Genomic DNA, 26,359 nt, shown 5'->3' on the forward strand with positions numbered 1-26,359 from the left:
AATATTAAAAATTTGGAAGGTTGGCACAAATAGACATGATGTTTATACTAATATTATCCAAGTGCAAGGTTTTTCAGGGATAGGTTTAAAACGTATGATAAATTCAAAATGGAAATATGCAGCAGGACAGACAATTTTTGCAGATAAATAAATTATGGTTTGTAATGCTTGTTTGATTAACAGAAATCTGGACATGCATTACATGAATACAGATAAATTAATGAGCCCTTAGAATTGTGGAAAAGGAGGGGATGTTATTCATCACTAGTACACTGGATACATTTATAAATATGTTTCTGTCAGTATCTTTTATGTTTTAAGAATTATCTTATTCATGTTAAGAAGAAAGGCAAGAAAAGGGGGAAGTACTTCAATTGACACAAGATGCTAGTCTTTAAAATATGTATGTTTTGTTCCAGGCTAGCATCTACTGGTACAAAACTACTATAAACTTGTAAATCATTATGGTCTTTAAGCTTTGGTGCTTACAGCCATAATTATCTTGAATGCATCATTGTGGTTCTGACTATAGTAGATACTTTGTTCTCTGGTTCAAGGGAAAATTTGTCAATGATAAATTTCAAATATTTAATAAGTTCAACAAATGTAAAAGCCACGCATATTTGTTCTGTGATGTCCCGGTGAAAAACTTTTATCTCATGAAGCGACAAAGTCCAGCAGAAATCATCTGTTTCTGCTTTACAAAAGATAAAATTGAGTCCTCTACAAGGTCTCTCTTAACGTTTCTTTTAAAGAATAGCTGAAATTTGATTTTTCATAAAATCCATCTCCCTTAACCAATGCATTGCAGCATAGGGAGATGCCTTCCCCTGCCGGCCTCTTTGACATTACTTTTGGCAGACTTTTCCTCTATTCCATGTCATTTAAATGTTGTAAGGCAAGCGCTTTTAAGATCATGATTTGAAATAAGTAAAGCCAGGAACAAACTCGGCGGATACGATCAATTTCAGGCACAATTTCGATTTTTTTTAAATAAAAAAAAAAAAAATTCTGAAAGGCAAATAAAATTATTTGGGCGGTAAGTTTTTCAGTGGGTCGGGCGGCAATGCCAAACAAATGAAATTTTATTTTAGGCCTGATATGAACATGAAAATTTTTTTCTATGTAGTATTTTTTATTTTTCTATTTTCAAAGATCAACAGCCTTGCATGTAAGCCTATGGAGCAGTTAATTATAAGACTGTGCACAACCTTTATGGTTGTTTATGAAATTATCAGGGGCCCACAGGCCATTGGCCCCTAAAATTTGGTGTGAGCTACTTAAAATTCTGCTTTTCTTGTAGGGACTATATAACATGTATAATGTGGGCTTCAACATTTAAGCTGTGGGCCATCATTGCCAAAGTCTTTAAAAGTTCTATCCCTGAACAGTCAAGCCAGTAACACTTTTTCTAGATATTGATCATCTTGATGGTGACTTAAAATTGGTAGTTAAACTAGTATAAGGTCAAATTTGACTGAGGGAATATTTCAATTGGTGGTAACTTTAATGTATGTCCAGTGGGAAATATTTCATGCATATCTAGAACAAATAAACAGAAACCACTAACAAATTAGAACCAGATGCTCCGCAGGGCGCAGCTTTATACGACCGCAGAGGTTGAACCCTGAACGGTTGGGGCAAGTATGGACACAACTTTCAAGTTGGATTCAGCTCTAAATTTGGACTGTGATTAAATAGTTGACACAGCATAGGTTTCTGACACAGAATGAATGTGGTCTAATGAACTTAAAATGTTTGTTTTGCCTTTGAGCAATTAACTATGCTGTTGAATATTAATCCTCTCAAAAAAATTGAAGAAATAGCAATAACTACTCATTTAAATACATCATAAAATATTAAAATGTAAAAAAGTGCTTGTTAATTATCACTGAATGGTAAAGATTGTTTTAATTTATCAGTTGGTAGTAAAAGTGAATATACATTGTATATTGTATAAAACAATGATTTAAGTTGATTCAACTACTATTCTGGACAAAGAAAGATAACTCCAATCAATTGAAAATTTCTTGCTATTGCACAATATTGTGCAATTAGATATTTCTTGCTATTGCGCAATACTGTGCAATTGAAAATATTTGCTATTGCACAATACTGTGCAATTGAAAATATTTGCTATTGCACAATACTGTGCAATTGAAGATTTCTTGCTATTGCTCAATACTGTGTAATTGAAAATTTCTTGCTATTGCACAATACTGTGCAATTGAAGATTTCTTGCTATTGCTGAATACTCTGCAATTGAAAATTTCTTGCTATTGCACAATACTTAATATAATAATTTTGGATCCTGATTTGGACCAACTTGAAAACTCACTCAGGGCCCATAATCAAAAATCTAAGTACATGTTTAGATTCAGCATATCAAAGAAGCCCAAGAATTCAATTTTTGTTAAAATCAAGCTAAGTTTAATTTTGGACCCTTTGGACCTTTATATTGACCAATTTGAAAACGAGACCAAAAATTAAGAATCTACATACACAGTTAGAATCGGCATATCAAAGAACCCCAATTATTCAATTTTTGATGAAATCAAACAAAGTTTAATTTTGGACCCCGATTTGGACCAACTTGAAAACTGGGCCAATAATCAAAAATGTAAGTACATTTTTAGATTCAGCATATCAAAGAACCCCAAGGATTCAATTTTTGTCAAAATCAAACAAAGTTTGATTTTGGACCCTTTGGACCTTAATGTAGACCAATTTGAAAACGGGACCAAAAATTAAGAATCTACATACACAGTTAGATTCGGCATATCAAAGAACCCCAATTATTGAATTTTTGATGAAATCAAACAAAGTTTAATTTTGGACCCTTTGGGCCCCTTATTCCTAAACTGTTGGGACCAAAACTCACAAAATCAATCCCAACCTTCCTTTTGTGGTCATAAACCTTGTGTTTAAATTTCATTGATTTCTATTTACTTATACTAAAGTTATTGTGCGAAAACCAAGAATAATGCTTATTTGGGCCCTTTTTTGGCCCCTAATTCCTAAACTGTTGGAACCAAAACTCCCAAAATCAATCCCAACCTTCCTTTTGTGGTCATAAACCTTGTGTCAAAATTTCATAAATTTCTATTTACTTAAATTAAAGTTATAGTGCGAAAACCAAGAAAATGCTTATTTGGGCCCTTTTTGGCCCCTAATTCCTAAAATGTTGGGATCAAAACTCCCAAAACCAATCCCAACCTTCCTTTTGTGGTCATAAACGACGCAGGACGACGACGACGGCAACGTGATAGCAATATACGACGAAAAAATTAAAATTTTTGCGGTCGTATAAAAATGCAAATATCCTATCAATATGATCAATGTCACAACATCAAAAACACGCCTACTGACAGACATTTAAATATCATAATACCTAGGTCATGTAGGTCATAATCATGAATTTCCTGTTGACAAAACTTTAATTTTTTCGAAAAACTAAGGATTTTCTTATCCCAGGAATACATTACCTTAGCTGTTTTTAGTATAACTTTTTGGAATTTTGGGTTCTTAATGCTCTTCAACGTTGTACTTGTTTGGCTTTATAACTAATTTGATCTGAGCATCACTAATGAGTCTTATGTAGACGTAACGCACGTCTGGCGTATTAAATTATAATCCTGGTACTATTATCAGAACTTACTGAATCTGTGTCAGAGTCACTGTGTCTGAATTGATGACGTTTTCCTCCTCTGTTAAACTGTTTCTTCTTCCGAGCAGCTAATGGGGAAGCAGTTAGGATTGGTACTTTACCACTGGAAGACAGCTGGGAACTGTCATTGTTAGACATCTTGCCTTATAATCCTAATGCATATCAACCTAGAAATAAAAATTTACAACTATTTCAAATACTGGTATGTTTGGAACAATTTTGTATTTATACTAAATAATTCTTAAGTGAATGCTAATGGTTGTAAACATTCTTTGACGATAACCCACAAACTCAATCCCAGTCTTTCTTTGTGGTAAGAAACCTAATACGGTAGTAAAGAGATTCATTCACTTAAACACAAGTTATTGTCTTGAAACTACAAAAATGCTTGTTTTTTGTCCCTTTTTTGTCACTCATTCTTGTTGGTACATGCATATATGTACCATAACCCCCAAAATCAACCCCAAGTTCCCAACCTTCCTTTTTTAAAACCTTCAGGTAACATATTATAGAGATCTTTCAAGGCTTATCCACTTAAACATGTTTAACTAAAGTTATTGTTTATAAACCACCTGTGTCTCCCGATGACTAAATGATAGTCATGATAGTTTATAATAGAACCAATTGTTTGGTGTTTGTATAAAAATAGAGAGATCTGACATAATCAATGAGAAAACTTTAAACTACCCACCTTCAACAATGAGAAAAACCCAATACCACACACAAGTAGTCATGCAAAATGTTAAGAGAGTCAAACAAGAAACTAATCAAGTCATGATGTTTTTATACCATTGACCGTCATGTTTCTCATTGACCTATACATGCAATCAATAAAATTTGAAGTTTTTGTAATAAAATCAATTTTCTTTAAAGATTTTGGTCCATATTCATGTGTTAGTCTTGGGAATATACTACGATCAATATGGGAAAGTAATGTAAGTTAAAGGTTGTATATCATGTATACATGTGTGTATGTATAATATAATAAAATGAACACAATTCTATACTTAGTAGAAATACAAGAAATTTCTATATTGTAATGCAATCAACATGATCAACATAATCAATACCAGTTCTGTATTAACCCTTTCCTCCCTGGATTTTTTGTCTTCACATACTTGATTCGCATAAGATTTTTTTCAATAAAAAAAAATCATCTGGTTTAAAGCATTAATGCATTACAAAAACGAGTATTTCATCAATGAAATTCAAGTCAGATATCCTCATAAATATTCTTTTCATATTGGATACAAACTTTTTTAAGTCTGATGCAGACATTTTGTAGTCAAAGCATTTCAACTGAGGTACTATACAGGCGTCAAAAGGCGTCATTATGGAGTAAAGGGGGTGGCGTCAAAAAGCGTCATTATGGAGGAAAGGGTTAACCATCTATCTACATGATCTATACCCATGTCAGTCAAGTTATAATGCATTGTGAACTTCCATAATGTTGTACATCAACAATCTACTTTAGGGATTTAATATATAAAAAAGTGCATATAAAATGGCCTTTTCATTCATGTGCTGTCTCAACTTTCAATATCATCAACTGAAGGTTAAGTGAGCAATAATCACACAAGATATAAACCCTTAACCAATAAAATCCCTGGAGAAGAGCTCTTGTCATATATATCTACATGATCTAATACCCATGTCACTCAAGTTATAATGCATTGTGCACTTCCATAATGTTGTACATCAAAATATCTACTTTAGGGATATAATAATTATAAAAAAAAAGTGGATATGAAATGGCCTTTTCATTCATGTTCAGTATCAACTTTTAAAATCACTGACTGAAGGTGAGCAATAATCACACAAGATATAAACCCTTAACCAATAAAATCCCTGGAGAAGAGCTCTTGGCATAATATTGATAGATGGAAAAAGCTATATTGCATGTTTAATACTCTCTTTTAACCACTGTATATATTGCAAGACCATCAATTGATTGTCTCTGACAACACCATCTTTTTAAGATTTATTAATTCTGAAGTATATTCAATCTGTTTCTTTTATTTTGAGACTTATTATAACTACTAAAGACCAATACAGATGCTTCGATACTTCATTTTGACTATTAAGTAATAACTAGATAAAATTCTGATTTGAATTCAATCTGTTTATTTTCTTTTCAGACTTATACTACCAAAGACCTATATAGATGCTTTGATATTTCATTTTGACTATTAAGTTAGAAACTACAGAAAATGATGTCAAAAAGATGGTTATCACTGATTTAAAGCAAATATAAATTACTTTCATGAACATTTTAATGACTACATCAATATTGATCGCGAGCATTGACCAAAATAAATGTTTCGACTGTATGTAGATAAGCAAGCACTTTTTTGTTGAATATGTTTTTGGGTGAACATTGTTTTCTTGTATTTCATGTACATGATGTATATGCAAGTGAATTAGTAAAGTTTTGGTGAAACTTACCATTTTATTGAATTTAAAGTAAAATTCAAATTGTAACATGTTGCCTACTTTTATCAACTTTAAAACAGCATACCAGAAAATTGTTTCAATTTTTTACCCAAACTGTTTTTCCTGCTCTTAAATCCTCTACCTACCTTACCCAAACCATTGGTGGATCCAGGGGGATCCGGGGGTTGGAACCCCCCTTTTTGGCCGATCAATGCATTTGAATGGGGACATATAGTTGGAACCCCCCCTTTTTTAAAATGACTGGATCCGCCCCTGCAACCCTGCAAGCCATGGGTACATTTCATGGAGAAAGCAACATTAAATCAGGAACTTTTAAAGGGTGACATGGTAATTTCATTTGAAAGGGTACTTTAATGTTAAATTTTTAATCAAGGTACATTATAAACTAATTGGGGTCTTTTATAGCTGACTAAGCGGTATGGGCGTTGCTCATTTTTGAAGGCAGTACGGTGACCTATAGTTGTTAATGCCTGTGTCATTTTGGTCTCTTGTGGACAGTTTTCTCATTGGCAATCATACCACATCTTCTTCTTTTTTATAAGTAACAATCACTACATCAAGGCAGTTTGTTGAACAGTACTTTTGATTTTAAGGCTAAAAGTCCAACCTGAGCTTCTCCTTTATTTCAGAACAAGTACAGTTGTACTGTAAATTCAGAAATTATTGTGTGCATTTATTATTGAGATTTTGTCATTTTTGACTCAAATGCGATTTTAATTTTTACAATTTAGAGAAAAATCATGTTTAATTCACATAAAATATTTTAAAATGCAAGTTGAAATTATTGCGTTTACAACTTTGTCGCATTTTTCGCAATAATAAAAACCTCGCAATAATTTCTGAATTTACAGTAAATACTAAACTAAAAAAATATGCTTGATATTCCTATATACATTTTGTACAAAAATCCTGAAAATTAATACATGTATATCATGTATATCGAAATAATATCATGAATATTGAAAATAAAAATTATTATACATGTACTCTCATTGTTGCTGTCTTGTTTTTTAAATTTATAAAAGAAAATAAATCATATAAACCTACCATATATTTCACAATGTTCATAAATAAATCCATTCACCCTTTAACAAGTTTAAAATTCTTACTCAATTTTAAAATTTTCGGTGCAATTTTTAAAGCACATTAACATACATTACCCACATTAATTCATATTTCCATTAAATTATCAAGTCCCACACAAACTTATATAAAATGTCATCTGATAAACATTAATACTAAATGACATTTTCACATCCTTGTTAAAGGATTCAATAACTACCATCGTTTTTAATTATCTCTACGATATAGTTTCTGTCCTTGTACAGGGTAAGCTATAGTGGTTTATCATGTAATGGATGGAGAGATGTTATTACATGTCAAATGAGAAAAGATCGGTCAATGGTTAATTGTAAAGGAAGGAAGCTCATGTTTTTTGTATAATTACTTCATTTTTTACATTAATTCTTGCAGTAAGATTTTTATGTCATTAGCAGATATGACATCGAAAATTAAAGGTCGCTTTCTTAACATGACAAATGTCCTGTTTGTCAAGTCATGTTTGTCATGAACGTTTTTTCGCTACGGTATATTCCAAGCTTACTATCATTTGTACTATAGGACCAATCTTAGATTTTTATGAATGAACTCAATGTAAAACAATTTCATAAATTTGTGATGTAAACAATTATTTTTTTGCTACAGAAACAACATTTTTTTTAAAATACAGGAAATCTAATTTAGGAACACCCAGATTTCCTTGATAAGATAACGTAAAATTAACTTAGATGACATATTTATTATTGATATTAATCATGTTCATACTGTAAACAAAAGCTAAATCACTAATTAGCTCTCCACTTTCAAATCAATATTTTAGTTTTTATTTGTCTTAATACAGTAAAAAATGTCAAAGAGTTATGATTGAATATTTAATAACTTGATCTAATTAACAAGCGAAAAATCAATGTATCAAATTTCACTTTATGTTTAACTTTATTTTCAAAATTATCAGATATCTTGACATGGCTATAGATGACTCTGTATGACGTAAATCATAAGTTTATATTTCATCATTGGGAGATCCAGTGTCTGTTCTGAGGGTTGAATGCCCCCATCCACTCCCCAATTTTCAATTTTATTCTAATCTGGCCTGACTCACTAAATGTTAAAATTGTGATGATGACAAACAACCTTGTATTAATAATTGTGATGAAGTTGTGTAAAATTATTTCTGTATTTACTTTGGTTTCATTGGTTGTTGGTCATGATTTAACATTGGGAATATATATTTATCATGTATATATATATAAGAAGTTGTAATCTGTTAACAGTTTGTCTACCAACCATGCTAGCTATAAAGCCAGTCAAGGTTGTTAAACACTTCTATCATCAACAGTTTGTCAGTATATTACACTTTATCGGACCGCAGATGAATTATCACGTTGTGATTGGTTAAACGCCGTCACGTGGTGACCCCCTATGAGACCGTATGGGGTTAGTAAGTTTCATATGGGGTTCATGACGCGTTAACGGCGACGTCATCTATTAATCTTGTTGTGTTTCATTGTTTATTTTTCAACAAAACGCCGCAGAAAAAGTCCAGCGTCCGATAAATTCGTTATACGGTTAACTACTAACCCCCTACGGATCCATAGAGCGAACCATATAACTTATAATGTTTTTTATTACTTCCATTGTCATGACTGTAATATAATCTTACATATATAAGCTATTTACAAAGTATTATTAGTCATACATGTCAACATGTCAGATGATGCTTAGCAAAAACCCCTTTTTAATCAATGTTCTTTTTGTCTAGTCATTATATTGTCTTAATGACAAATCGACAGAAAATCATTTCATAACCATATTCCATGAAAAACTTCTATATGCACATGTACATTTGTATATGTGCATACCTTTAACACAGAATAAGATGCACTTCATAATATAAGGGTCTTGTTTGGTATTACATAATTAAGAATAATGAGCAAAGAGTGCAAAATAAATGGCTTAAAAAAATAAGAATTGAGAAAGATGGGCAAAAAATATAAAAAATAGAGAATAATGGGGTACTGAAATAAAAAGAAAAGAAAATGCTTGGATACTGAAATACTCACGTACAAAGAATAGAGATTGATGGACAAAATAAAAAATTAACTAATACAGAAAAACAGTCTTAAAACTGAAAGAAAAAGAAATTAAGGATCCCCTTTTAGACCCTGATAAATCTGTCACCAAGAGCCAATGCACGTCGAGTTTAAGGGGGACTATCGAACATGCACCGCCCAAGGCACAGGGGGTCAGTCTTTCGCAAGACTTAAGCAATGGCAGGCAAAACTATAAAGATTTGAATATAACTGTAAAGATAAAATAATAAATAATATTCCAATAAGTTACTTAGCTTCAATAGTCGATTCTCATTCTCTGCTGTTCCTTCAGTTGAATTTTATTTATGAAATTCCTTCACAAATTTTGAAAGTAGATAATTTAAAAGTAATTTTGAAAGCTGTTGCTAATAATAATGCCATGCCAAAGCTAAATGGATCGAAAAGATGCCCGGGTCCTCCACCAAATCTGTCACCAAGAGCCAATACACGTCGAGTTTAAGGGGGACTATCGAACATGCACAGCCCAAGGCACAGGGGGTCAGTCTTTCGCAAGACTTAAGCAATGGCAGGCAAAACTATAAAGCAAGCAGCAAGTTGTAACAATTTTATATAGTAGCTGGTCCAAATAATAATAATGCTGCCGAAACAATTTACAAATAAATAAAGTTCAAATGTTCCAAATAATAAAGTCACTAATTTCACTAATTCACAGTTAAAGTTAAGTCCAAAATGTTCGTAATATTCCAAATTGATGTTGTCTGGCTTGAATAGTTACTGTTGTGTTGAGCTGTCTTTTGAGTACGGGTTTCTCCTGAGTAGCTGAGCCTGGTTGGTTTTTGAAGCACTCCTATCTGGATCACACCGACGAGACTACACTGGTAACTACATCATGACTACATTGTGACTACATCGTGACTTCAATTAATTCAAAAAAGTTGATGGTCCAATATATAGCACATCGAATAAAAGCTCAAATTATGACGAGTATTACTAACTATAAATTTATGTAATTTGAGTAATCAAAATTTACTACGAAACTGCCAAAGGTAAAAACTAAGAATAGTGTCAATTTAATTAAGCTAATTAAAAGATAAGTTAATTATATTACTTTTGACTTGAGTAATTAGTGACATGCTGACAGAACAAAATTTACCTGACATAATAATTTTACAATTTTCCTTTTAATAAAATCAAAATAAAATGTTTTCAAAAAATGACATAAAAAACTTTAAATACAAAAAACTACCCTATAACATATTTCCCTCCGCTCAAATATGTTTGTCCTCAAACATTAAAAAACAAAAGATTATCTCAAAGAATGCAGTGGATTTAAAAAAAAAATACAATATAAAATCTGAACATTAACTAAGTTGATAATCATGATAATAAGTCATTGTGATTACATAAAACAGAATAACACATAGAACATTACATATTTAAAAAGAAGATAAAACACAGATACTCATCCTCACACACAAATATACTGGGTGCAACTTGCAAAAGATGACCAAGTCTTATACAGGTGCATGGTGTAAAACTGAGTGGTCAATCCAGCTATACACCATTTGATTTACCAGTACATTCACAAGCTAAAGAATCACAAAAAGAAATCATACAAACATTGATAAAAAAAAACATTGCTATTTATATTAAGCATATACATTCAAGACATTCACAATATTTACTATATTAGTTGGAAGTAAAAATATATATTTATATATATCTTGTGATAAAAATTGACATCATTTCAATTACACAACACTTTGTTTTCTTTTTAAAGAATCAACAATAATCATTCTGATTACTACATTAACACTCAAAAAATATTCATAATACACTAAATCTAGGAGTCTTTAAAACAAATCATTATCAGCATAAAAATAAGTTCAGATTACAAACACTCTTTAGCTATGGTATTTCACCACTGTTCATGCTGTTCCTTTTTATTCTCACTATTGTCATGACGGTTGGTTGCTGTGACTTCAGAAGAACGTGGTCTTGATTTGAAGGTACATTTTTCAGCTAATACACTCTACAAGTTTGAATCTACTGGTTTATTTACTATCAAGTAAACTGATAATCCAGAGGTACGTTAATAGAATGGCAGCAAACGTCCGATCAAGAACATGACATTCTTCAAGTGGTCATGCATGCAGGACTTCAGTATCTGTCACGATGGTTCCTTGGAAAGCGGCAATTGAATGACAAGTTAATTTTCTTGGCCTTTTCTGACAACTGTATGGAGTAGACAATGATCTTTGAACCCGGTGTTGAAAGCTTTCTGCCATAACTGTCGTTGCTATTTCTAAAGATGTGATGCTGATTCTGTGTCCAGTGTGTTCTTCTTTTACAAATGATTCTCTGCTGTAAAGGTGGGAAGGCTTGCACATTTTGATCTTCTATGGCACCATATATTCTTAATTCTTTTCTTTCCCATGACTTCTACTGAAAGAATTTTTTGCTATATTAGATAAAATCTATTCACAAAATAAAGGCAATATGCTACAAAAAAATGTGTGTAAAACTAAAAAATTTCTTGAATTTATTAGCAGTCTCAATAAATTATATATTCACAACTTTTCTTTGAAGAAACGTTTTGCTTTGATAACTAGCAATTTAGTTTCAAGAATTATCATGAATATTATTATTTCAAAAGCTACTTATCTTTAGTCTCTGTAGTAGTTCTATTTTGTTCACACACTGCAGTTGTCTTTCTTTACAATTAGTTTGCCAACTTTGGTACAGCAACTTTTAAAGTTGAAAACTGAAACTAAACAAGATTATAATTAGACTTCTGCAAATGGTAGACTATGAAGGAAAATCCAATTGAATACTACCAATTGCTTTTTACAGATTTAAAACTAATTTTTAATTTTAATCTATTTAGATTCAATCTTGCACAATATTTGCTGAAACTAAAAAAAAAAAATATAACTGTAAAGATAAAATAATAAATAATATTCCAATAAGTTACTTAGCTTCAATAGTCGATTCTCATTCTCTGCTGTTCCTTCAGTTGAATTTTATTTATGAAATTCCTTCACAAATTTTGAAAGTAGATAATTTAAAAGTAATTTTGAAAGCTGTTGCTAATAATAATGCCATGCCAAAGCTAAATGGATCGAAAAGATGCCCGGGTCCTCCACCAAATCTGTCACCAAGAGCCAATACACGTCGAGTTTAAGGGGGACTATCGAACATGCACAGCCCAAGGCACAGGGGGTCAGTCTTTCGCAAGACTTAAGCAATGGCAGGCAAAACTATAAAGCAAGCAGCAAGTTGTAACAATTTTATATAGTAGCTGGTCCAAATAATAATAATGCTGCCGAAACAATTTACAAATAAATAAAGTTCAAATGTTCCAAATAATAAAGTCACTAATTTCACTAATTCACAGTTAAAGTTAAGTCCAAAATGTTCGTAATATTCCAAATTGATGTTGTCTGGCTTGAATAGTTACTGTTGTGTTGAGCTGTCTTTTGAGTACGGGTTTCTCCTGAGTAGCTGAGCCTGGTTGGTTTTTGAAGCACTCCTATCTGGATCACACCGACGAGACTACACTGGTAACTACATCATGACTACATTGTGACTACATCGTGACTTCAATTAATTCAAAAAAGTTGATGGTCCAATATATAGCACATCGAATAAAAGCTCAAATTATGACGAGTATTACTAACTATAAATTTATGTAATTTGAGTAATCAAAATTTACTACGAAACTGCCAAAGGTAAAAACTAAGAATAGTGTCAATTTAATTAAGCTAATTAAAAGATAAGTTAATTATATTACTTTTGACTTGAGTAATTAGTGACATGCTGACAGAACAAAATTTACCTGACATAATAATTTTACAATTTTCCTTTTAATAAAATCAAAATAAAATGTTTTCAAAAAATGACATAAAAAACTTTAAATACAAAAAACTACCCTATAACACATGTTTGTTTTCTCAACAAGTTGTTTCTCAAGTGTTTGAAGATTGTAATCACCTTATTATGATGTAGTCAAGATGTGCATTCCACTACAGTTAACTACATGAACTATGTACATGTATATTACATCAAAAATCTTATGAAAACAATAGAAGATGAAAGGTATAATATTTCCCATATAACTAAAACAACATATATGTGGGGTTCGTGTTGTTTATTCTTTAGTTTTCTATGTTGTGTCATGTGTACTATTGTTTTTCTGTTTGTCTTTTTCATTTTTAGCCATGGCGTTGTCAGTTTGTTTTAGATTTATGAGTTTGACTGTCCCTTTGGTATCTTTCGTCCCTCTTTTATATGCTTGTTTTTAACAATGTATTCTATTGTAGCTTTGACACATTTCCTTTCTCAATTTTATTACATGTAGATGTATCAACATTAACATAAAAGTTTTAATCATTTACCAGCAAAAGGTTTAGGTATTGGCAATGCACTAAACTAGAAAAACACAAGATAGAACAGCCATTCATAATACCATACAAAAGCAGTACTAACATGACTAATGTATCCATTTGACGACAGAAAAATGGATGCAATTAGGACATGTAGGATTTCTTCAAAATCCATAACTTATGAAACATGATCTGAAAGTAATACTGCATCTAGAAAATATTGAGTCCAGATAATGACAGTATTTTAGTGAGTATTCCCCATTTATGAAAATTGATTGCCCTTTTAAGAACTAGTGAAAAGATAAATAATTATTTATTACTTCTTTGTAAATCTGATGTAGTCATCTCATAACTTCAGGGCTATAACACTTTTAAGAAAGGATACATCTAATACCTACATGTACTGACATTAGATGAAACTACTGATTATCACTTACCTAAATATCACAAATAAGAAGAGACAGCCAAGGGGAAAAGATTAGCAAGGGCCCATGGCCAGCAGCCAATACTACTGAAATTTAGGTTGGGCCCCTAAAGTTTAACTTTCATGAAAATACATTGTACCCATATGCTTATCCTAATTTTCATATTGCGGATGGTTGTGACCTAGTTGAGAAATTTAAATCTTATTCCATGAGTCACTTGATTAATTAATAGACTGAAGGAGAAGAAGAAGAAGATTTTATTATACTTAAATTAAGGGCTTTGAATGGCATAAACATTTAACAGTATCATTATAAATTGAGTTCAAAACAAATAACATTTCAATAAAATCAATTGATACATATGTACATGTATATACAACTTTCTTATTAAGTAAATATATATAATATACATGTACTTCATTCATGAAATCATTGAACTGATAGAGCGAGACCTTTATGGATAGCCAAGGTCATTAAACACCCCCGTAATAGTTTTACTGAAATTGTAATCATGTCAAGGAAAAATAGATGAAGCAAAACAAACACATTAACACTGTGATTCATATGGGAGAACTCATTCAAGAAGTTTTTATAATAAGTAAAAAAACGCTTACAGTTAAAAGCTTAAATTGCTTTCAAAACTTTTATGTATAAATGTTTAAGTAGTGTTTTACCCAGGGCCTTGTACATGTAGCAGTACCCATGTAACAGAGACCAGATGAGTATGTCATTTAAGAAACTTACTTCAGATCATCAGATGGAATATGCAGGGTTTCAGTGTCAAGCAAAATGTACTAAATTAAAAAAAAGATTGTACAATTGCAATTGAGGCTGAATCATACAACGAAATTCAAGAACAATAACCTCAATACTAGGTACATATATGATAGTTCTACTGGGAAACATATGGGTCAACATTTACAATTAATTCTCCATAAGCGGTAATGGTAACGTTTTCCTCCGTTACTCAGTCCATATCGTTTACTTGAACATGATGGCTCATATCAAAGCTGGTACAATTATACATTTCTGGTTAAATTTTTGGGGTGGCAAGTGAGATTACTTTTTTCGCAAATTGCTTGACCCCCGGAAGATGTTGAAAAATGTCACTCTCCTCATGAAATAATCCCAAAATTCTGATCATAAAATTCAATAAAAAAAATGTCCTTTCTAATAATTTAGTACATGTCAAATTTACATATTTCTTTTCTCATCACATCAGCTCTATAAAACAGTTCTTATTGTTCATTTATGTTCATTTTTAAAATCACAGCATCCACAATTGTATGGCAGACTAATATTTTTTTTAATTACGTCATCTGAGTTCCTCATCATGCTCATCTCAAGGTCCATTAGGGATCCTGACCCATATATATGACTAGATTATTCATGTGTACTTTACTGCCAAAATGAACACAGAGAAAAATCAAGACTTGAAATATTTCTTGAATGGCTTTGATCATACATGAATGATTCATTGTGATTAGATCCTAAACAACTTGTATTTAGGGTTTAAAAGAGTAAGGACAAAGTACAATGCAACACAATCTGAATGCCAAAAAAGGTTGTATTCAAGTTATATTGAAAGCCCTTTTTTTGAAATTGAGACGTTTTTTTGTACTTTTGGTATTTTTGTTGACCATGATGACAGAGCTTTAAATTACATATATATATATATATATATATATATACCAATGTAATTATGAGCATCATGTACATGTAAATTGTATACATTTTAGCATGTTTATATTAAAAATATATTTCAGATGAAATATGAAAATCATTAATAGATAAATAATTTTTTCTTATCATGCTTCTAAAAGTTCACATTAAAAAAAAATGTTTTTTCTTAAACATGTTAAAAATTTGCCTTCTTTAAAAATTATTATTACTACATTTACAGCTTCTTAAAACGCTTATTTGTTTTTATTTGTAAAGAAAATATACGATACTGCATACGTGTATACATATTATAAATGTACATGTGTAAAAGTACAAGTATGTATATATATATTGTGTCTTAAAAGTCTAGATGTTCATTTTTTTTAATGTTGATGCATACCATTGAAAATGTTTTAACGGTTAAATATGTTATTCTGCTAATCTAAATATATAAATATATCAGTGACAAATTTAGGGGAAAAGGGTGTATGGAGCTTTATTTATGGTTAATCCAGCTCTAGACTTTGTCTAGATTTGGGGACTATGGGGAAGCACCATCCCCCTTTTTTCAGATTCCTGATTCATATATACTTGTACATGTGACACTATAATAAAATATTGAATCTGAATCTGCTTTCAGTTATATTCTTGTTACAAGAAGAATGATTCCTAATTGACCATTGCCTTCAATCCAATGCCCACAGGTGATTAAGCTGAGGACAATAAGAAGATCCCTATAGATTAATTATGTCTGATGGTTTATTGATCTCATTGCCTTCTATTGGTTCATTTGTAATTTGTTTCAATTGTGTGTTAATTTCTTACAAGATAATTATTTTCTTCAAATTGCTATTTAGTAGTACTTAGGTACAATGTAGTATCTATGACAGTTACATATAGCTGGAATGGGTTTACCTAAACATGTATATATCTGGTTTTTTTGTGCATTTTTTTGTTCATAAATTAGGCTGTTAGATTTCTCATTAAGGTCTTTCCTTTTACTAAAGGGAAAGACCTTACTGTATTTCTTCTGATTATTATTAAGGTCTTTCCTTTTACAAAAGGGAAAGACCTTACTGTATTTCTTCTGTTTATTATTATTATTATTATTATTATTATTATTATTATTCTTTTTCCGCCAAACTTTGACAAATTTAGCCGCGTTAACCGTAAGACGTGTCGCTTTCATGTTCACACTTTGTATCGGTGTCATGAATACCTATCTGGAACTCACCCTGTTAGTCGAAATATTTTGTCGGTTCGGAGTTATCCCTCCGAAACCCAAAAACCTTGTTATCGTTCCAACACCGTAACCGTAATAGGTAGAAAAAAAACAAAGGGTGAAATTTGTTCAGGACCAGACCCCGGTTCTTCGTTACATTTGGATCGAAAAGATTCAACGACTCATTGGTAGGGTTATGCCCCTCTGAAAATTAACCGGTGTCGGTTGGCCACCAAAACTCAGAAACCGTAAGTCGTAGACACCTAGGATCTTCACCATTCATCATCAATTCATGTATCTTTGAAAAATACCTCAAGGTCAAATTTGTATGTTGACCTTGACCTTTGACCTAACACCTTGTTATGGGATAATCTCAGAAACCATTATACTTACAGAAGTTTTAAATAGTGGAAAATGTTTGGGTCATTATGGCGCAACTTTGTTACATTTTGACCGAAGAGATTTGACCTTTCTGTAAGGGGCATAACCCCTGATTTAGGTTTCTGAAAAGACAAAATCAGCTTTTACTATATAACCAAAGGTCCTAGACCCGTGGGGTCTTCACCAATGACATTGGGGACTAATGACCTTGACAAAGGTCACAAGGTCAAAGGTCAAGGTCATGTCCCAGATAGCGAATTATCTGTTTTTGACCTTATTTTAAGCATTTTGAGTGTGTTTTAAGTGTTTTTAAGGTTGACCTTGACCTTTGACCTTTCAACTTTTTAGTCGATATCTCAAAAACGGTTAATCTTACAGAAATAGTAAACAGTGAAAAATGTTAAGGTGACTGAGGCACAACTTTTTTACATTTTGACCGAAAGGATTTGACATATTCTTAAGGGGCATAACCGCCGTTAACGGTTTCTGAAAAGGTAAAATTAGCTTTAACTCTTGAACGAAAAGTCCTAGACCCATGGGGTCTTTTACAATGACATTGTGGACCAATGACCTTCACAAAGGTCACAAGGTCAAAAGTCAAGGTCATGTCCAAATTATCGAATTTATTGTTTTTGTCATTTTTTAGCGGTTTTATGTGTGTTTGAGAGCTTTTCAATGCATTCTACGCCTATTGCAACATGTACTTTACATTTCGAAAAGGAAAGACCTCTCAATTGTTCAAGAACAATTGACATTTTAATTATTAAGGTCTTTCCTTTTACAAAAGGGAAAGACCTTACTGTATTTCTTCTGTTTATTATTATTATTATTATTATTATTCTTTTTCCGCCAAACTTTAACAAATTTAGCCGCGTTAACCGTAAGACGTGTCGCTTTCATGTTCACACTTTGTATCGGTGTCATGAATACCTATCTGGAACTCACCCTGTGAGTCGAAATATTTTGTCGGTTCGGAGTAATCCCTCCGAAAGCCAAAAACCTTGTTATCGTTCCAACACCGTAACCGTAATAGGTAGACAAAAAACAAAGGGTGAAATTTGTTCAGGACCAGACCCCGGTTCTTCGTTACATTTGGATCGAAAAGATTCAACGACTCATTGGTAGGGTTATGCCCCTATGAAAATTAACCGGTGTCGGTTGGCCACCAAAACTCAGAAACCGTAAGTCGTAGACACCTAGGATCTTCACCAATCATCATCAATTCATGTATCTTTGAAAAATACCTCAAGGTCAAATTTGTATGTTGACCTTGACCTTTGACCTAACACCTTGTTATGGAATAATCTCAGAAACCATTATACTTACAGCAGTTTTAAATAGTGGAAAATGTTTGGGTCATTATGGCGCAACTTTGTTACATTGTGACCGAAGAGATTTGACCTTTTTTAAGGGGCATAAAGCCTGTTTTAGGTTTCTGAAAAGACAAAATCAGCTTTTACTATATAACCAAAGGTCATAGATCCTTGGGGTCTTCAGTAATGTCATTGGGGACTAATGACCTTGACAAAAGTCAAAAGGTCAAAGGTCAAGGTCATGTCCCAGATAGCAAATTTAGTGTTTTAAACCTTATATGAAGGATTTTTAGTGTGTTTTAAAGCTTTTTAAGGTTGACCTTGACCTTTGACCTTTCACTTTTTATTGGATATCTCAAAAACTATTATACTTACAGAAATAGTAAATAGTGCAAAATGTTCAGGACATTGGGGACTATTGACCTTAATAAAGGTCAACAGGTCAAAGGTCAAGGTCATGTCCCAAATAGCGGATTATGTTTTTTTGACCTTATTGAAAGGGTTTTTAGTGTGTAATAAAGCTTTTCAATACATTCTACTTCTATTGGAACATGTATTTTACATTACAAAAGGAAAGACCTCTCAATTGTTCAAGAACAATTGACAGTTTAATTATTAAGGTCTTTCCTTTTACAAAAGGGAAAGACCTTACTGTATTTCTTCTGTTTATTATTATTATTATTATTCTTCCGCCAAACTTTGACGAAGTTAGCAGCCTTAACCGTAAGACGTATCGCTTTCATGTTCACACTTTGTATCGGTGTCATGAATACCTATCCAGAACTCACCCTGTTAGTCGAAATATTTTGTCGGTTCGGAGTAATCCCTCCGAAACCCAAAAACCTTGTTATCGTTCCAACACCGTAACCGTAATAGGTAGAAAAAAAAACAAAGGGTGAAATTTGTTCAGGACCAGACCCCGGTTCTTCGTTACATTTGGATCGAAAAGATTCAACGACTCATTGGTAGGGTTATGCCCCTATGAAAATTAACCGGTGTCGGTTGGCCACCAAAACTCAGAAACCGTAAGTTGTAGACACCTAGGATCTTCACCATTCATCATCAATTCATGTGACTTTGAAAAATACCTCAAGGTCAAATGTGTATGTTGACCTTGACCTTTGACCTAACACCTTGTTATGGGATAATCTCAGAAACCATTATACTTACAGAAGTTTTGAATAGTGGAAAATGTTTGGGTTATTTAGGCGCAACTTTGTTACATTTTGACCAAAGAGGTTTGACCTTTCTGTAAGGGGCATAACCCCTGATTTAGGTTTCAGAAAAGACAAAATCAGCTTTTACTATATAACCAAAAGTCCTAGACCCATGGGGTCTTCAGCAATGACATTGGGGACTAATGACCTTGACAAAGGTCAAAAGGTCAAAGGTCAAGGTCATGTCCCATATAGCGAATTATGTGTTTTTGACCTTATTTAAAGGATTTTCAGTGTGTTTTAAAGCTTTTCAATACATTCTACGTCTATTGGAACATATATTTTGCATTATAAAAGGAAAGACCTCTCAATTGTTCAAGAACAATTGACATTTTAATTATTATTATTCTTTTTCCGCCAAACTTTGACAAATTTAGCCGCGTTAACCGTAAGACGTGTCGCTTTCATATTCACACTTTGTATAGGTGTCATGAATACCTATCTGGAACTCACCCTGTGAGTCGAAATATTTTGTCGGTTCGGAGTAATCCCTCCGAAACCCAAAAACCTTGTTATCGTTCCAACACCGTAACCGTAATAGGTAGAAAAAAAACAAAGGGTGAAATTTGTTCAGGACCAGACCCCGGTTCTTCGTTACATTTGGATCGAAAAGATTCAACGACTCATTGGTAGGGTTATGCCCCTATGAAAATTAACCGGTGTCGGTTGGCCACCAAAACTCAGAAACCGTAAGTCGTAGACACCTCGGATCTTCACCATTCATCATCAATTCATGTGACTTTGAAAAATACCTCAAGGTCAAATGTGTATGTTGACCTTGACCTTTGACCTAACACCTTGTTATGGGATAATCTCAGAAACCATTATAATTACAGAAGTTTTGAATAGTGGAAAATGTTTGGATTATTTAGGCGCAACTTTTTTACTTTTGACCAAAGAGGTTTGACCTTTCTGTAAGGGGCATAACCCCTGATTTAGGTTTCTGAAAAGACAAAATCAGCTTTTACTATATAACCAAAGGTCCTAGACCCATGGGGTCTTCAGCAATGACATTGGGGACTAATGACCTTGACAAAGGTCAAAAGGTCAAAGGTCAAGGTCATGTCCCATATAGCGAATTATGTGTTTTTGACCTAATTTAAAGGATTTTCAGTGTGTTTTAAAGCTTTTCAGTACATTCTACGTCTATTGGAACATGTATTTTACATTACAAAAGGAAAGACCTCTCAATTGTTCAAGAACAATTGACATTTTAATTATTATTATTATTATTATTATTATTATTATTCTTCTTGTTCCGCCAAACTTTGACAAAATTTCCCTCCGTAACCGTAAGACGTGTCGCTTTCATGTTCACACTTTGTATCGGTGTCATGAATACCTATCCGGAACTCACCCTGTGAGTCGAAATATTTTGTCGGTTCGGAGTAATCCCTCCGAAACCCAAAAACCTTGTTATCGTTCCAACACCGTAACCGTAATAGGTAGAAAAAAAACAAAGGGTGAAATCTGTTAAGGACCAGACCCTGGTTCTTCGTTACATTTGGATCGAAAAGATTCAACGACTCATTGGTAGGGTTATGCCCCTATGAAAATTAACCGATGTCGGTTGGTCACCAAAACTCAGAAACCGTAAGTCGTAGACACCTAGGATCTTCACCAATCATCATCAATTCATGTATCTTTGAAAAATACCTCAAGGTCAAATTTGTATGTTGACCTTGACCTTTGACCTAACACCTTGTTATGGGATAATCTCAGAAACCATTATACTTACAGAAGTTTTAAATAGTGGAAAATGTTTGGGTCATTACGGCGCAACTTTGTTACATTTTGACCGAAGAGATTTGACCTTTCTATAAGGGGCATAACCCCTGTTTTAGGTTTCTGAAAAGACAAAATCAGCTTTTACTATATAACCAAAGGTCCTAGACCCTTGGGGTCTTCTGTAATGCCATTGGAGACTAATGACCTTGACAAAGGTCAAAAGGTCAAAGGTCAAGGTCATGTCCCAGATAGCGAATTTAGTGTTTTTAACCTTATATAAAGGATTTTTAGTGTGTTTTCGAGCTTTTTAAGGTTGACCTTGACCTTTTCAATACATTCTACGTCTTTAGGAACATGTATTTTACATTACAAAAAAGGAAAGACCTCTCAATTGTTCAAGAACAATTGACAGTTTAATTATTATTATTATTATTCTTGTTCCGCCAAACTTTGACAAAATTTCCCTCCGTAACCGTAAGACGTGTCGCTTTCATGTTCACACTTTGTATCGGTGTCATGAATACCTATCCGGAACTCACCCTGTGAGTCGAAATATTTTGTCGGTTCGGAGAAATCCCTCCGAAACCCAAAAACCTTGTTATCGTTCCAACACCGTAACCGTAATAGGTAGAAAAAAAATGAAGGGTGAAATTTGTTCAGGACCAGACCCCGGTTCTTCGTTACATTTGGATCGAAAAGATTCAACGACTCATTGGTAGGGTTATGCCCCTATGAAAATTAACCGGTGTCGGTTGGCCACCAAAACTCAGAAACCGTAAGTCGTAGACACATAGGATCTTCACCAATCATCATCATTTCATGTATCTTTAAAAAATACCTCAAGGTCAAATTTGTATGTTGACCTTGACCTTTGACCTAACACCTTGTTATGGGATAATCTCAGAAACCATTATACTCACAGAAGTTTTAAATGGTGGAAAATGTTTGGGTCATTATGGCGCAACTTTGTTACATTTTGACCAAAGAGATTTGACCTTTCTATAAGGGGCATAACCCCTGTTTTAGGTTTTTGAAAAGACAAAATCAGCTTTTACTATATAACCAAAGGTCCTAGACCCTTAAGGTCTTCAGTAATGGCATTGGGGACCAATGACCTTGACAAAGGTCAAAAGGTCAAAGGTCAAGGTCATGTCCCAGATAGCGAATTTAGTGTTTTTAACCTTATTTAAAGGATTTTTAGTGTGTTTTCGAGCTTTTTAAGGTTGACCTTGACCTTTTCAATACATTCTACGTCTGTTGGAACATGTATTTTACATTAAAAAAGGAAAGACCTCTCAATTGTTCAAGAACAATTGACAGTTTAATTTGAATTGTTTTACTTTTGTCATTTCATGGCCTTTTATAGATATACTATATAAAGATACATGTTTAAGATGTACATGTAATAAAATACTTAGTTGCAGTAAAAAATGTTAGTAAAATTATATTCTAAAAAATACATTGTAAGCATTATTCATGTTATTTCCAAAGATCTTCAAACTTCAAAGAAAAAGAAAAGTGCTCTAAAAATATAAGAATGCAGAAACTAATGACCCCCATATGCGTCAAGACCCTTATATCTATGTGGAATCTGATATTTATGCAGGCACTTGTTTCTGTTAAATAAAATATAATACTGATATGATATATTTTGTCTATATGTATAATAACAGTATTACATAACATGTGTTATGTGGGTATATTTTTTACATCGACAAGTGCATGTGATCCATAACATTTTATATCTTTGTAAACAATTTGTTTTCCAGTTTAGCATGTTTAGGTAGACTTTGCTAGCAATCTGTCTTCTTTATATATAATATACATACATTTGTACGTACATACTCTTGTACTATTAAATAACACCTACTAATTTACTCCTACATTGTATGTTCAATAAAAACAAATTGAACCAGGTGCTCCGCAGGGCGCAGCTTTATACGACCGCAGAGGTCGAACCCTGAACAGTTGGGGCAAGTATGGACAAAACATTCAAGCGTGATACAGCTCTGAATTTGGATTGTGATCAAATTTTTGACATTACTTGGTTTTTTTTTACACAAAACAAATGTCAAGATTTTACAAATCAATTAAAGATTTCTTCTTCAAACTTATTTAAATCTAAAATTAAATAGTTGACACAGCATAGGTTTCTGACACAGAATGAATGTGGTCTAATGAACTTAAAAGGTTTTTTTTGCCTTTGAGCATTTCACTATGCTGTTGAATATTAATCCTCTCAAAAAAATGTTTGAAGAAATTTTCTTTGTATTTATGAAATCTGAAATGAGAAAAATTTAAACCCCCCCCCCCTTTTTTTCACATCCCTGTTTCCCTTTTTCCAAAACTGATATCAATTCAAATTTCGAATGGAGTTTGCAACAATAACTACTCTTTTAAATACATCATAAAATATTAAAATGTAAAATAAAGTGCTTGTTATCACTGAATGGTAAAGATTGGTTGGTAGTAAAAGTGAATATACATTGTTTATTGTATAAAACAATAAAAAAAACTTCATCAGCAACATTTTATATTGGCAAATTTCCAATGAAGTTATTTAAATAAAGTTATCATGGTTATTGGCAAATAAAAATAGAAAATGACATCATAGTCATGTCTGGCAAATGTCCAACATACATTATCTAAAAACATTTTAGATAAGATAAGGAAAAAAAGCTTCATCAGCAACATTTTATATTGGCAAATTTCCAATGAAGTTATTTACATAAAGTTATTGGCAAATAAAAATAGAAAATGACATCATAGTCATGTCTGGCAAATTTCCAACATATATTATCAACTACTATTCTATACAAAGAAAGATAACTCCAATTGAAAATTAATTGCTATTGCACAATATTGTGCAATTAGATATTTCTTGCTATTGTGCAATACTGTGCAATTGAAAATTTCTTGCTATTGCACAATACTTGATATGGAATCCTGATTTGGACCAACTTCAAAACTGGGCACATAATCAAAAATCAAAGTACATATTTAGATAAAGCATATCAAATAAGCCCAAGAATTTAATTTTTGTTAAAATCAAACTTAGTTTAATTTTGGACCCTTTGGACCTTAATGTAGACCAATTTGAAAACTGGACCAAAAATTAAGAATCTACATACACAGTAAGATTTGGCATATCAAAGAACCCATTTATTCAATTTTTGATGAAATCAAACAAAGTTTAATTTTGGACCCCCATTTGGACCAACTTGAAAACTAGGCCAATAATTAAAAATCTAAGTACATTTTTAAATTCAGCATATCAAAGAACCCCAAGGATTCAATTTTTGTTAAAATCAAACTAAGTTTAATTTTGGACCCTTTGGACCTTAATGTAGACCAATTTGAAAACGGGACCAAAAATTAAGAATCTACATACATAGTTAGATTCGGCATATCAAAGAACCCCAATTATTCAATTTTTGATGAAATCACACAAAGTTCAATTTTGGACCCTTTGGGCCCCTTAATCCTAATTTGTTAGGACCAAAACTCCCAAAATCAAACCCAACCTTCCTTTTATGGTCATAAACCTTGTGCTTAAATTTCACAGATTTCTATTTACTTATACTAAAGTTATATGGTGCAAAAACCAAAAATAATGCTTATTTGGGCCCCTTTTTGGTCCCTAATTCATAAACTGTTGTGACCTCAACTCCAAAAATCAATCCTAACCTTCCTTTTGTGGTCATAAACCTTGTGTTAAAATTTCATTGATTTCTATTTACTTATACTAAAGTTATTAAGCGAAAACCAAGAATAATGCTTATTTGGGCCCTTTTTTGGCCCTTAATTCCTAAACTGTTGGAACCAAAACTCCCAAAATCAATCCCAACCTTCCTTTTGTGGTCATAAACCTTGTGTCAAAATTTCAAAGATTTCTATTCACTTAAACTAAAGTTATAGTGCGAAAACCAAGAAAATGCTTATTTGGGCCCTTTTTGGCCCCTAATTCCTAAAATGTTGGGACCAAAACTCCCAAAATCAATCCCAACCTTCCTTTCGTGGTCATAAACCTTGTGTTAAAATTTCATTGATTTCTATTCACTTTTACTAAAGTTAGAGTGCGAAAACCAAGAAAATGCTTATTTGGGCCCTTTTTGGCCCCTAATTCCTAAAATGTTGGGACCAAAACTCCCAAAATCAATCCCAACCTTCCTTTCGTGGTCATAAACCTTGTGTTAAAATTTCATTGATTTCTATTCACTTTTACTAAAGTTAGAGTGCGAAAACTAAAAGTATTCGGACGACGACGACGACGACGCAGACGACGACGCCAACGTGATAGCAATATACCACCAAAAATTTAAATTTTTGCGGTCGTATAAAAATTGAACCCAATTTTTTTAATCACATCCCCCTTTCCCTTATTCCAAAACTAATCTCAATTAAAATTTCTAATGGAGTTTGCAACAATAACTACTCATTTAAATACATCATAAAATATTAAGATGTAAAAAAACTGCTTGTTATCACTGAATGGTAAAGATTATTTTAATTTATCAGTTGGTAGTAAAAAGTGAATATACATTGTATATTGTATATAACAAAGATTTAAGTTGATTCTGGACAAAGAAAGATAACTCCAATTAAAAAAAAATCTTGCTATTGCACAATATTTTGCAATTAGATATTTCTTGCTTACTATTCTGGACAAAGAAAGATAACTCTAATTAAAAAAAATTTGCTATTTCACAATATTGTGCAATTAGATATTTCTTGCCATTGCGCAATACTGTGCAATTGAAAAGACTTGCTATTGCACAATACTTAATATAAT

The 26,359-nt window shown here is 32.4% G+C and overlaps 1 protein-coding gene across 1 annotated transcript in view; it reads right to left on the reverse strand.

Moving 5' to 3' along the window:
- The window catches only part of LOC143058846 (oxysterol-binding protein-related protein 6-like), a 65,227-nt gene that overhangs the window by 34,998 nt on the left and 3,870 nt on the right, over positions 1 to 26,359 (reverse strand). Inside the window, exon 2 of the mRNA XM_076232320.1 lies at positions 3,659 to 3,834. Coding sequence (XP_076088435.1) covers positions 3,659 to 3,805 — 147 coding nt within the window. The 5' untranslated portion in view covers positions 3,806 to 3,834. The remainder of the gene's footprint in view (positions 1 to 3,658; positions 3,835 to 26,359) is intronic.

This window comes from Mytilus galloprovincialis, chromosome 14 (assembly GCF_965363235.1).
Source record: "Mytilus galloprovincialis chromosome 14, xbMytGall1.hap1.1, whole genome shotgun sequence".
Classification (NCBI taxonomy): domain Eukaryota; kingdom Metazoa; phylum Mollusca; class Bivalvia; order Mytilida; family Mytilidae; genus Mytilus; species Mytilus galloprovincialis.